Source organism: Nicotiana tabacum, chromosome 23 (genome assembly GCF_000715075.1).
Source record: "Nicotiana tabacum cultivar K326 chromosome 23, ASM71507v2, whole genome shotgun sequence".
Taxonomy (NCBI): domain Eukaryota; kingdom Viridiplantae; phylum Streptophyta; class Magnoliopsida; order Solanales; family Solanaceae; genus Nicotiana; species Nicotiana tabacum.
Window position 1 is genome coordinate 107,840,035 of NC_134102.1, and position 12,909 is coordinate 107,852,943.

The 12,909-nt window shown below is 35.4% G+C and overlaps 2 protein-coding genes across 4 annotated transcripts; both read right to left on the reverse strand.

Annotated features, from left to right (window-relative positions):
• Window positions 1-692: 692 nt before the first annotated feature.
• On the reverse strand, window positions 693-6,279 carry LOC107779979 (calmodulin calcium-dependent NAD kinase-like). 2 transcript variants are annotated; one of them, XM_075246614.1, is made up of 8 exons: window positions 6,158-6,279; window positions 4,166-4,389; window positions 4,004-4,068; window positions 3,333-3,554; window positions 3,082-3,211; window positions 1,981-2,303; window positions 1,553-1,697; window positions 693-1,014 (listed from the first exon to the last, which is right to left on the reverse strand). In XM_075246614.1, exons 2-8 carry the CDS (start codon window positions 4,379-4,381, stop codon window positions 775-777), a joined length of 1,341 nt encoding a protein of 446 aa, XP_075102715.1. In that variant the 5' UTR covers window positions 4,382-4,389; window positions 6,158-6,279; the 3' UTR covers window positions 693-774. The 2 variants fall into 2 exon arrangements, with proteins under 2 accessions (XP_075102715.1, XP_016455969.1); XM_016600483.2 differs by lacking the exon at window positions 6,158-6,279 and adding an exon at window positions 4,664-5,686.
• Window positions 6,128-12,396, reverse strand: LOC107779974 (putative L-ascorbate peroxidase 6). Of its 2 annotated transcripts, XM_016600476.2 has the most exons (10): window positions 12,145-12,393; window positions 11,912-12,032; window positions 10,894-11,009; window positions 10,245-10,315; window positions 10,009-10,051; window positions 9,825-9,921; window positions 9,215-9,298; window positions 7,311-7,432; window positions 6,902-6,968; window positions 6,128-6,704 (listed from the first exon to the last, which is right to left on the reverse strand). In XM_016600476.2, the coding sequence occupies exons 1-10, from the start codon at window positions 12,296-12,298 to the stop codon at window positions 6,605-6,607; spliced, it is 975 nt and encodes a 324-aa protein (XP_016455962.1). In that variant the 5' UTR covers window positions 12,299-12,393; the 3' UTR covers window positions 6,128-6,604. The 2 variants fall into 2 exon arrangements, with proteins under 2 accessions (XP_016455962.1, XP_016455964.1); XM_016600478.2 differs by lacking the exons at window positions 6,128-6,704; window positions 6,902-6,968 and adding an exon at window positions 6,975-7,226 and having other exon boundaries at window positions 12,145-12,396.
• Between the last annotated feature and the right edge of the window lie 513 nt (window positions 12,397-12,909).

A 12,909-nucleotide genomic window follows, 5' to 3' on the forward strand; every position in this document is an offset into this window, starting at 1 on the left:
ACTACCCGCTATAGCCACTACGTGATGGAACACAATGTTGTGGATTCATGAATCTGAATCTTGAAAATTAAAATCGAAAAGTTTAAGCTAGCGTTTGGCTTAAATTTATTCTAAAAAATTTGATTTGGGTGAAGTTTGTTTTGAAGATATGTGTTTGGACATATGTTTTGGGTGAAGTTTGGTTTGGAAAAACATGAAACATAACTTATACCCATAAGTTCTAAAAACTATCACAAATACCCAACAGTATCATTATCAATAACATTCATTATATTATTACAAACCATAGTCCTGAACATAAATAAATTTGATACAAAATTATCATTTTTATAATGAACTACATGATACACTATCAGATGACCGAGAAGACGAAGCAACATCGTTACAAAATAATAAATAGTGGGCTCTTTTATAAAATACAAAAGTTTGGGGCAATTTTTATAAAATATAATAGTGATATTTTGGCCCAAAAGCTGGTTTTGGGATTTGAGATTTAGGATTTGGCCAAAATGTAGGGAAAATCTATGGCCAAACATGTATTTGCCAAATAAAAACCAAGTTTATTTTGACAAAATCTATGGTCAAACGGGTCCTAAGACACTTGTAATCATCTTATACTATGTAATAAGAGTATGTCACTTTAATTTCTATCCCTAGTCTCTTATAATTTTTTGCACACATAAAATAATTAATTGTGTGCAACAATAACTGAGATAATTAAATACAAATAATATGCAGTTTAATATATCATAAAACTAGTAATTAAGTGATGAGCTAGGCTCTCATCCTTTCAACTTTCTGAATGGAATACTTGAGTTCTTTCTGAATGTTCAACCTAGAAGGTGACAAGACAATATCTTTCCAAACAGAACCTGTTTGAAAAGCTGGATGTGGATTCTTGTAAAGTTCATATATGGAGTTTGATCCATCATTCAACCTTCCCACCATTTTCAATACATCTATCTCATCTGGATCAACTAATAGTGTCTTGTCTTTGTCCTTCCACCCTATCAACTGTTGAGAATTAATAAACCACAACAAAAGAATTAATCAATATGAGACAGCCGCAGATATCCCATTTAGCATTATGCCATTTAATATCACAACATGTCATATGCTAGGCAAATTATAAGAATGTGCAAGCTGTGACAACTGAAAAGGGCAGTTCGGTGCATGAAACATCTCGCCCATCACGCAAGGTACGAGAAAATGCCGCATCCCAAAGGGGTGCAAGAATCAGTGGTTGAATTCATGTTTCAAATCCGTGACTTATAAGTCACACAGAGACAACTTTACCGTTGTTCCAGGGCTCCCTTCAGGCAAAGACCAATGAAGGGCAGCCCGATGCACAAAACATCCTGCATTCAAACAGGGTCCGGGGAATGGCCGCATCTCAAAGAGTGTGATGTAGATATCCCACCCTATGCAAATATTAGTGGCTGTTTTCATGGCTCAAACCCGTGACCCGTAGACAAGAAATGACCTACAGGCAGAGACAAATGAAACAAAAAACAAAAGTAAGAAGATATTGTAGGAAGTTGTTTGGTTGTACCTTAGGTGGGCCTTCCAATGCATTAGTGGAGTATACTCTTGCATTGTCTACTAGCTGACAGTATGTATGGAATGCACTTGCAAATCTCTTGTGTGATTTCAGCTGTGAATTAACTCTTACTGCTCTTCTACACATGATTGCTCTCCTGTAAACAACCACAAATTCACAATTAATATTAGTATTAGAAAAAATTGAATATTCTAATTGGTATTAATATCTAGAAGTTCAAGCTAGGTAGAAATACTAGCTATTAGGAAAAGACAGAGCTAAGATTTTAAGTCAGTGAGTACGAAGTACTATAGTACTAATTACATCCACTATTGTTATGTAATAGCTGAGCCAACTTAGTACAAATATGGAGTATATTTTATGACAAATGTTAACTTTTATTTGTTTTTTGACATGGTTATAGGTAGGTAATTCCATACCTTATTCCTCTAATGACAGCTAAATAAGCATCACAAACAACTCCAACCAATTCTATTCTATAAGGCCTTCTCTTTCTATTCCCATCAGTGGCCTCTTGCTCTTCATTCAGCTGTTCCCAGTAGTTTTCAGTAACAGTTCCATCATCCTCTACTCTGTAACCAACACCCATGCGATAACGGCGCCGGTGAACATTTCTGGCCATGGTTATAGTCTGCACTACAAAGGGTATCCATGAGAGTGTACCATCCATAATCACATCCCTCCCTTCATTTAGTGCTGTTACAAGTAGTGATGATGCTGCATCTGTTGATGACTGATGTACCTGCATATTACATTTCAATGCAACTTTTGCTTAGGCATATTGTTCCTTAACCACTATAAATAAAAGAATTAGAACAAGACAAAACATAACCTCAAAATTGGCAAAATCAATAAAGTTGAAAGTAGGACAATTGTTAGCACTCTCCTTAACTCAAAGTACAAATAGATTATTGACCTAGCTAGTTAGGTAAGATAATCTCAGGAGTGGTATATTTTCTATTTCGTTTTTCAGGCGGATCCTTTTTATTCTTTTTGGAAGCTTGGTGCACAACCGCGCCCCAAGGGGTGTGATGTAGACAATGTACCCTAATGCAAGCATTAATGGCTGCTTCTACGGGCGAATCCCGAACTTTAGAATCATGAATGTAGTTCAACTACCTTCAATTGTAAAGTTGCTACTACCATTTCATGACATTGGGTGCTCACTAAATCTAAATACATGATATTACTAGTATCCTATATGAATATACAGTGTATGGGTAAAAAACAATGGGTGCTTGAGCATACACTAGTATTAATGTAAGTTCGCCACTGGATATGATTGAGAAGTGATATATATTAGTGAGGGGGAGAATGGAGTTGTCAAAACGGACTGAACCAATTCAATCCTAACGGACTATAGAAATTATCAGCCCAATCTAACCTTTCATTTGAAAAGGCTTGAAATACATGCTTGCCCAACACAACCTTTAAGCAGGTTACGTTTGACTAATCTCACGGGGTAAACTCATTTTGACGGCTTTAAAGGAAAGTTTGAGAAGCATATATATATATATTACCAATTCAGCAGTTTGAAGCATGTCATTATGATGTCCCCTAGAGCTGAGGGCTTTGTAAATGACATCTGATTCTTTGAAAGCATCTGCCTCTATTACTACAGCATTAGCTGCTGCTCCTGCCCAAAATGGTCTAAACAAAAATTTATGCAGACAACTCCATATTAGTATCTTACATAAAGAATTCATAATAAATCCACATTATACTTTGTTTAGTTATTTACAAAATTAATTAAGTAGCCATATATTCTTACTCCTTGAGAATGTCCTTAAGCACAGTGCTTTTGCCAGCTCCCATACCACCACCCATAAAGAGGAGGACAGGGCTTCTATCTTTATGAGCCATTGGAACCATAACATCTGTGCACTGTGAATCATCTGCTGAAACAAGCCCTATTGCTTTCATCTCCTCTACTAAGGTTGTAAATACTCTTGCTACCTTCAGATTCTTTGTCACCCTTTCAAATCTTTGTTCCCTTTTTAATAAAGAAGGCAATGTTAGTAATATGCCAAATTCCAAAGAGTATATGTAAATACTTTCAAACTATCAGGTCATTTTTATAATATAATTAGAGATAACTGTCCATAATAAGTGGAATTAGTTACCTAAAACATAAAGCAAGTAATCTTCTATAACATGTTAAATTGATTAAAATTCGGTTAAGTATACTGTTAGTGTAAGAGGGCAGCCCGGTGCACAAGGCATCTGCGTTCACGCAGGGTCCGAGGAAGGGCCGAATCCGAAGGGGTGTAATGTAGACAACCTAACCTAATACAAGCATTAATAGCTGTTTCCACGGCTCTAACCCGTGACCTATAGCTCACATGGAGACAACTTTACCGTTGCTCCAAGGCTCCCATTCAACGGTTTAAATCCAATTTGAAGGTAGTACTGAAATATGTCCTAATTATTGGATTGTTGTACCTAGTAGCTGCCATGACAATGCTTTTCAGCTTCTTTTTTGGCTCTGCATGATCAGCACTCAAAATCTGAAAGATCATGTAACAAGAGGAAATTAATTAACATCTTAATTACTTCAATTAGAAACACATAGAGATCAAAGATGTATCCTTTAAATGAATATACCTGGCTGATCATATGAGAAGCATGGCACCAATGAAATGCAAAGTAACTAAGGATGCATCTCTCAAATTCTTCAACTAGCTTTATAAAGAGTGAATCAGCATCTGGTTCATTAGAAAAGAAGTTGTATATATCTTCTTCACACCCTTCTGATTTTCTTATATATTCAGCAGCTAATTTGCATAAATGTGGACATTCCCTCTTATCAGCAAATCCCATTTGTCTAGCTGCATATTCATACATGACTAACATCACTAATCATAAAAAAGGTAACAATAGAAAATTCTAAAGACGATGGCCTAGCTTAATGAAGTGGATGAAAATCACGAGAGTCTGGGTTCAAATCCCAACAGAGAAACAAAACCGAACCGAATTATTCAATATCTTTGCTGGCGGGCGGGAGGCAACATGTACACGATTAAATAATCGAGATGTACGCAAACTAACTCGAACATCACAATTATACAAAAAAAATCGTAAAAGGGATTCATGAAAAATTACCTACATAATGAGAAAAACTCTCAAACCTAAGGATCTGACCAGTATTGGTAACTTTAGTACGAGGAACAATTTTTTGGTCACGAATTTTCTTGAGGCGATAATGCACAGCAGCAGCAAGAATTAATCCAATTGAAGATGCTACAATGATCTGTGTATATGAAGGTTTTGAAGAAGCCATTGCATTTCCCATGCAAAACAGATCAGTTATAATATTGTTGAAATGGCTTGAGAAGTAGAGATCAAAGAGACCATTTTAAAGGATTGATTAAACTTTTTTGCTTTTCTTGAGAAAAGAAGAACATAATGAAGAAAAAAAGGTTTAGATTTGAGATCTGATGCAAGCAAAAATTAAGGAAAATAGCAGATTAATTAAGGGATTCTTTATGGGAAGGCTATAGCTTAGGCTGTTGCATGTTAATCGTTATGGTTGTTTGAATGTTAACAACACGTGTTAACTTTTTAATTAGGCTATCCTATTCCTGTCTTAATATATCATTCTTTTTGTTTCCCTTCTTGAAAATGTCCTGGAAAATGCTAGTATTATTTAAGGGGAATTTATTTATTTACCCACAAAATAAAAAGTAGATAGCACTTGTCAAGAAAATTTATAGATAAAGACACATAAAAAATAGAGCAAGTAGCTTTTCATTTTCTAATTTCTTGGTGGGGCATTCAGGTTCATACAAAAATCGGCCAATTTGAATTAAAATAGAGGAAGTAGAACCCTCCAGATATTCGAATAAAAGAGACTTGAGAGAGTTCAAAATTGAAATTCCCATTAAGCATATGAGAAGAGAAAAAAACTACTGAAAACTCCATTAGAAGGAAAAAAAATTAATTGCATGCAAGATTGGACAACAGCTGAAGCTTGAACTTGAGATTGCATACTCCCTCATGTCGCACCATCTTATAGCTCAGTGTCAACATTAGATGATAATTACTCAATCCCGAGTTAGTTGGAGTCAACTATATAAATTCTCATTATCCATGTCACTCCTTTTAAATCCGTCCTAGTTCTATATATGTTATGAAGTAAATACAACTCTTTAATGGTTCAATTGAAATGACAAGCAAAGAACTTTCATTATCTCATGAATTATTTCAGGATAAACCTACTCCCCCCCCCCCCACCACACACAAAAGATCCAAATAACAACATATCCAACACAAAAATCAAAAGAAAAAATGAAACAAATAGCCGCTCATTCAACCACTTAAACTAAAAATAGCCGGTGGATGGATTACCATTTATGTATTATATGTGTATAGTTAGTATAATCAATATATAAACTATGTATATGACTAAAAAAATAAACAATGAATATGACCGGCTATTTGTGTAAAGATAGCAGAAAGGTGAAAAAACCAATTTTAAATTATAGGGTGATCACTTTTATTGATAAGTCATCCTGTTTAGGGTAAGTCTAGAATAAGAACAAATGCTAAAGAACGAGACCTAAGTGGGACTTGAAAAACTTTAATTAGTGGAATCACCTTTTGGACATAGTGATATGAACACCTAAATGAAGCTGTAGTATACTTTTATAGTATGCATTTTCCCTCCTTGGCTCTCATACATTTCTTTAGATAAAATGTAACCAAATAATGTATCTCATGATCCTGTAGGAGTAGGATTAGTACTGGTTTGCAGGCACTGTCGTTGATCAATGGTGGCCAAGTTTCTGAAACATCGATAGGTAGATAGAGCTAAGCCTAGCCTTTAAACATTTGACTTTGCATCTTTTTCTTCTAATCAAAATTTCATTCATTTTCTCAACTTCAGCTGCAAATTTTCCATTCAGGATTTGCCTATCGAAAGATTGCCCATGCAACCAAAAATTGGCATTGATTGCATTTGTTGTTGGGTCATGGAATCTTGTATATACCAAAACAAGTTACTGGTTATGACGAGGTATTGCTGATTAATTTTCAGTACTACATTCATTTCTTCCAAGTTGCACCAGTGTCAACAAGTTTGGTATAGGCATTCTTGAAATCTTCAAAAAATAAACTCTGATCCTCAGCATACTTTGAGATCCATCTGTTCAAGAAGCATGAAAGACATTTCATTACCAAACAGCGAGTCTATAACTTGTGAACTGAAACTAGATTAGTGAATTGAAAATTCTGCCATTTCGCTAGCAGACGTAAGCTTAAAGTCAGGATAAACTGGGAGCAGCTATTGTTTCAAACCATAATAAAGGAACACCCATAACATAAGGTCAGAGAAAACATTACCTTACACATTCAACATCTTCGACAAGTGCCCTATCAGAAGGAAGGCCAACCATACTAGTCATGCCGGCTGTATAGATGAAAGAGATTTAAAATACTATACGGTTGAAGATACTAAAAGAGGAACTTATGTTCAATGATTCTCATTTTTGTATGAATTAATCAGAAAGAGTGTCATCATTCCTCATAAATAGTGAAGCATAAGAAGTTTGCAGCTTAGCTTTTCCGGAAGCCTAGTCTTGCTTAGCAATTTTCTGCGTAAAAGTCATTTAAGCTCTATGCATGTAGGTATCAGGGATTTCCATTTCAGAATAAAAGACCATCATTGCTGCATAGCATCTGATGAGTGAGTGTGCTTGGCTTTTATTTCGATAAATCAAATATAAGTATGCATCTAAATGTTATTCGTCACCTGAGGATAACCATGGTTTCTCCATGAGTATCTTGAAGTATGCATTATCAAAGACAACTGGACTCCCAAACCCTTTACTTCCTAGAGTATGCGCGCCAGACAAGGCAACAAGTTCCTGAGTTCTGCCAACAAAATGCACAAGCCATCAGGCAGGATATCTTAACAGTGATAATCAACAGATCTAGCTTTTTTCCAAGGATAGGTGAGCAAGGAGGCTCGACTACATAATTTAGAGTTAGAGCATGCTCAGACCTCTGGCAATTGGCTAGCATGATTACCAAATGTGAGATATGTCTTTTGAGTTTTGAACTGTCAGTCGATGACATTCTCAACCCAAATTACAGAACTGATGCAGCTAATAGAGGAGGCAAAATACCATATGAACTATTGTATTTTGTGCAGCCTAACTGAAATTCCTTAACCTCGAGGGAGGAGGAAGAATGCGTGCAATTAATTTATTTTTTTTTGGCCATGAATCATGCAATCAGTCACAAAATATCATATGCAGATTGACACCATTATAGCATATTGGAGACAAAGTGCTTCACAAAGAAAAGCATAATTGGAGAAAAGTTTGCTTTTGAATATATTTAAAATAAATCTCCTTTTCTTCATCTAAAACCATCATCTCGGATGAGTTTCTTAATGTGGCCTTGGATAACACCAACAGATCTAAGGTTCAAAATGACTACCCCAAAGACTGGCTAAGTCATATGCTCTTTATGCATGACTTAGATAAATTGTGTATGCCATGGAGGTTAAGAATTCACTATGACCTATATACCGTATTCGTATTGGCATAAGAAAATGTGACTTCGTGTATACAGTTGGTCCATCAAATGCTATCGCAGCGTACATTCATTTGAATTGTCAAATAAAGCCAAGTTCTTGAAATTGTGGATGTTGCATAAGTTATTATTATTATTATGCATCACATAAATGGGACAGGGGGCTAAGCTATGAGTCTCATACCCATGCATTAGAAACTCATAAGGATAAGGAAGCGATTATAAACAGATCCGAAATCAGAAACGATTATAAAGAAGATAACAATCAACTTTTGAAAAGTCTGAGTATATGATGACGCTGTGTGAGATTATAACATTGGAGAAAGAGAACAAGATGCATATGAAACGTAAGAAATACAGAAGTAATTCACATGCCTCAAATAGAGCAGAACTAATGAGAGGTCCCTTCAACGTAAACAAGACAGAACTAACATTTACTCCACCATGTGAATTACCAATTCTTATTTATCCACGTAGCTACAGACATAACGAATGTTATTATCACCATATTTGTCTATACTCTATACTGCATTTAATGTTATCAAAAAGGGTTTAGTATTAGAAACTAATATAGAATGGATACATATATGACACACTGATGATACAGAGCCAGTTTATTAGTGATGTGCTGAACTTGAAACCAACTGTTTTATGTACATTGCCCAACATCTGTGAAAATTAAACACAGAATGTTGCAAGTGAAAACCATAGAAATGCCAAGAAGCAAAACTTTGTATGAATTACAAGTCTCATTACTTCATCTAAAGAAGCTACTGGAAGGGGGGAACCCCTAAAGTGCTTTGTTATCCACCAAAGCAAGGTAGAAGAAACATGAAAAATACAAACATAATTATCTATTTTCTCGTTTCCTTATAAAAAAAAAGATTATCTATTTGCTCGTTAACAGCAACTGCAAAAAATAAATTCCTTATAAAAAAAAAGATTATCTATTTGCTCGTTAACAGCAACTGCAAAAAATAAACCCAGTCAAATTCCGTGAATGGCATCAAAACTATATGTCAACGCTAATAGAATGGTATAACATGCACAAGGAGAGCAGAAGACTAAAATAATATAAAAATAAAAAGCAGATTTGAGTATGGCCAATAGACTCACGAGAAGCCTTTTCTTTCAAAACATTGCTTCAAACTAGTGGCATCTAGTGATTCTTCAGGAAGTTTTCCTTCAGGATCAGGCACCCTACAAAATCAAAGTCAGTTATCAGAATGTAGATACGGTCATACGGCAGATAAATTACGTAAATCATCTGAATATAATCGCTACATGCATTAAAGGTTTCCTCTTGATAAATGCTCTAAACCTGTTACTCAATCTTTTTTCTCTTTGAAATGGAAATAATTTAGTTACAAAGGCTTCAATCAAGATTGTAAGTTGCTAGTAAATCGCTAAATTTAAGATATTCAGATGATCCTGATTATTAAATCTTTCAACAACAACAACAACAACAACCCAGTGGAATCCCACAAGTGGGGTCTAGGGAGGGTAGTGTGTACGCAGACCTTACCCTTACCTATGAAGGTAGAGAGGTTGTTTCTGAAAGACCCTCGGTTCAAGAACTGATTATTAAATCTTTGCATCCCTATTTCTACAAAAATGTAAATGAAAATATCGTAGCAAGGAAACATAGCTCCAGATTCATCAATGAATCTACTTCTTATTTTAGCAGAACATAACTAATATAAAAAACTAAAAGGTAAGCCCTTACAGTGAATCAATTCTGCCCAGCTGAACCGGGATGCTAGGTCCACCACATAATGAAACAGCTTCTGCTCCAGCCAAAGCTATTAAATCAGCCCACGGGACTGACAACAAAGCCATCAATAAAAAAGTCACGCTGGTACAAAAATGATAGGTGAACTAACAGAAGTTTATTGACTAAGACAGTTTACCTGGTTGCACAACATCTATTTGACTCTTTGCTTTCTCCAGAATCTAAAGAACAATGCATTGGACCGAGATGTTAGCTGGTTAAAGTCCATATGAGAGTTCATCAGCCTTTGCAAATGGAAAATAACATAAATCTAAAATGAGGATAGCTGCAGACTGTTCACAAGGGTCGTGAAAATAAAAGTAATGGTCAACAGGTCAACGATAGAAGAGAAAAGCATAAAATAAAATTACTTACCTTTACAGATTTCTTAAGGCCTTTGTTTTCAGGTCTGTCGAGTTCAAGAACTATAGAGCCATTCATACCCCCTAATAATGAAAATTGAGGTTGGTATCATGCATCCAGGAATGGAAAATGAAAATTTTCTTCTTTCAAGTATATCTGCATACTAAATACTAAGATTTTTTTTTTTTTTGTGTATAAAGAATAACATGATGTATACAGGGTTTGCAGGTGAACAATATTAGTAGCATTTTGATCGGCATTTACGATATTACAACCCTTTAGACCAGCTCTGTAGATTCTCAAAATAGGTGATATACTACAAAAAGTTTGAAGGGGGGCCTTGGAACAACAGTAAAATTATCTTCCTGTAACCTATAGGTCATGGATTCAAGCAGTGGAAGCAACCATTAATGCTTGCACTAGGGTAATGTTGTCTACATCACATCCCTTGGAGTGCGACCCTTCCCCGGACTTTGCGTGAATGCGGGATATTTTGCGCACCCGGCTCCCTTTTTAGTACAAAAAGTTTGCAATTGAAAGTTGCTAATGGTTGGACCAATGTTCTTGTTTCTTCTATTTTTTTCTTTTGGTTGGTGTGTGTGTGTGTGTGTGTGTGGGGGGGGGGGTAGGGGAGGGAAGGAATAATGTTTCAAAGAATCACCAATTTTCTCATCAATTTCAAAAGTTCCTGCATCATGGAATACAAGGCGAAGTACACCAGCAGCCTTGCCCTTCGATAAGACCTTCCTGATCTCCTCCCTTAAGCGTAAACTCTCACTGCCAAAGAAATTTAAGATTCTTTAAGGAATATAAAAGTTCGGTAATATAGCTTAAAAGAAATAACCTGAAATGAATAATTACACTGTCAAGCAAATTTGGCTGAGATCTTAGTTATGAAACTCAATTTTGGAGAGGCCTAAAGTTAACAGAACATCTCGGAACCTCTCTCTTATGAATTACTTTCTCTAATTCAAAATAAAATTACCAACTTCTCTCTGCTAACATAAAAGCAGTAAAGGTGATCAAGCCTACTCGATCTACGGCTGTTTTATTGAGTCCAAGCAGTAGCTACCAATCTTCACATAGGGATGACTCTCCAAATGTTTCATACTTCAACTTTCTACTACCAAACTACATGCTTCAAGAGCACAAGGAAAATGCCTTCCACGAGGAATCATTTTCTAATAACAATTAAAAAATTATCAACCATTTTGGAATAACATTTACTCCTAAACCAAACTGTTGATGCTTCTGGTGAAAATAGGTGAGAAACCACAATCTCATTGAGTAAATCCTTCTCCTTCAAAAATGAAAGTTTCTCAGTTCTTTTCTATAAATTTACAATCCAAAAGGGGTATAGAATCACTGGGAAAGGAGCATGCATGCGAAAACACAACTTGGGAGAATTCTCAAATTGATCCTGCACATAGGAATCATCCATAAATAAACTAATTAATAAATGTGGATTGTGCTGGACTAAACACTGCTGCTTTTAAATATAAAAATGGTCTCATCACCTCCACGTTAACCGCTAAGCTTAATTGCAAAAAATACTTCAACTTTTCCTATCAGATTTCCTGATAATTAACACCACAATTTGGATCTCTCTAATTGATTCTTTTTACAATAAAGTTTTAAAATTGTAGAAAAATTCTAAAAGTAATGTAGTTGAAACGTACTCAGCAGCAATGGCATCAAAGCTATTGTTAACTCTATCACACGGCATAACAAGTGACAAGGCAGTCATAGATAGTAAAGCTCTCCTTCCACATAATAAGGAATTGCAAGTTACACTTTCATCTGCAATTTAAAAAAAAGACCCATCTCGAATTAGCAAATATCTACACATTGTAGAATGTAAAATCATTAAAATGTTCAGCAATATTCCATAAATTGAAGGTTTAATGCTTACTTGAAGCGTTGCTGGTAGCAGAAGCTCGAATTGGAGTGCCGCCAAAATGGCGGGTTCTAGCGAATTTGGCGGGAAAGTAGAACTTGAAAGTAGAGGTAAAGGAGGAAGCGCCGGAACTGAGAACCCAACGGTCGACGGTGACGGTGTGACTCATCCTTAACCGCGCGTTTTTTTTTTTGCGTTATCCAAACTTTTCACAGCACAATTATCCTTTTTCCTTTTTTATTTTTCTGAGTGAGACTTTCTCCACATTTAAGTGTTGTGTAATTAGCTGGGACACCCTTTTTTTTTATTAACAAAAGGCTGATTATAGGTGGTCGTCAAATTAGAAATAAAAAAATTTTGGAGTAAAATTTAAAATACTAAAACATAAAAGAAAATCATCTTCTAATCACACACGATTTTCCAACTTTTTCAACTTTTCTCTTTCTTCTCTTGTCAAAACCACACACCATTTCCCCCAAACTTTTCTCTCAAATTCAATTTCGAAACTCAAGAGTACGGTAGGGCTTCAAAAATCGGCTCCATTTCGTTCAAATTTGCTTTGAAGTCGAGATTCCATCGTCAAGGTAAGTTTTTTTTTTCCTATCATATTGATAAACCCTAAACTTGTTATTTCAACCCTAAATTAATTTTTTGGGGGTGTTTTTGTATCTTCTTTTTGTTGTGTAGTTTTTGTGCCTAAATTCTAGAGTTGTTGTGTAGTTGATATTTTTTACCGAAAATTAGATAATTTTATGTTGTTTAATTGTAGCCGTTGATGTG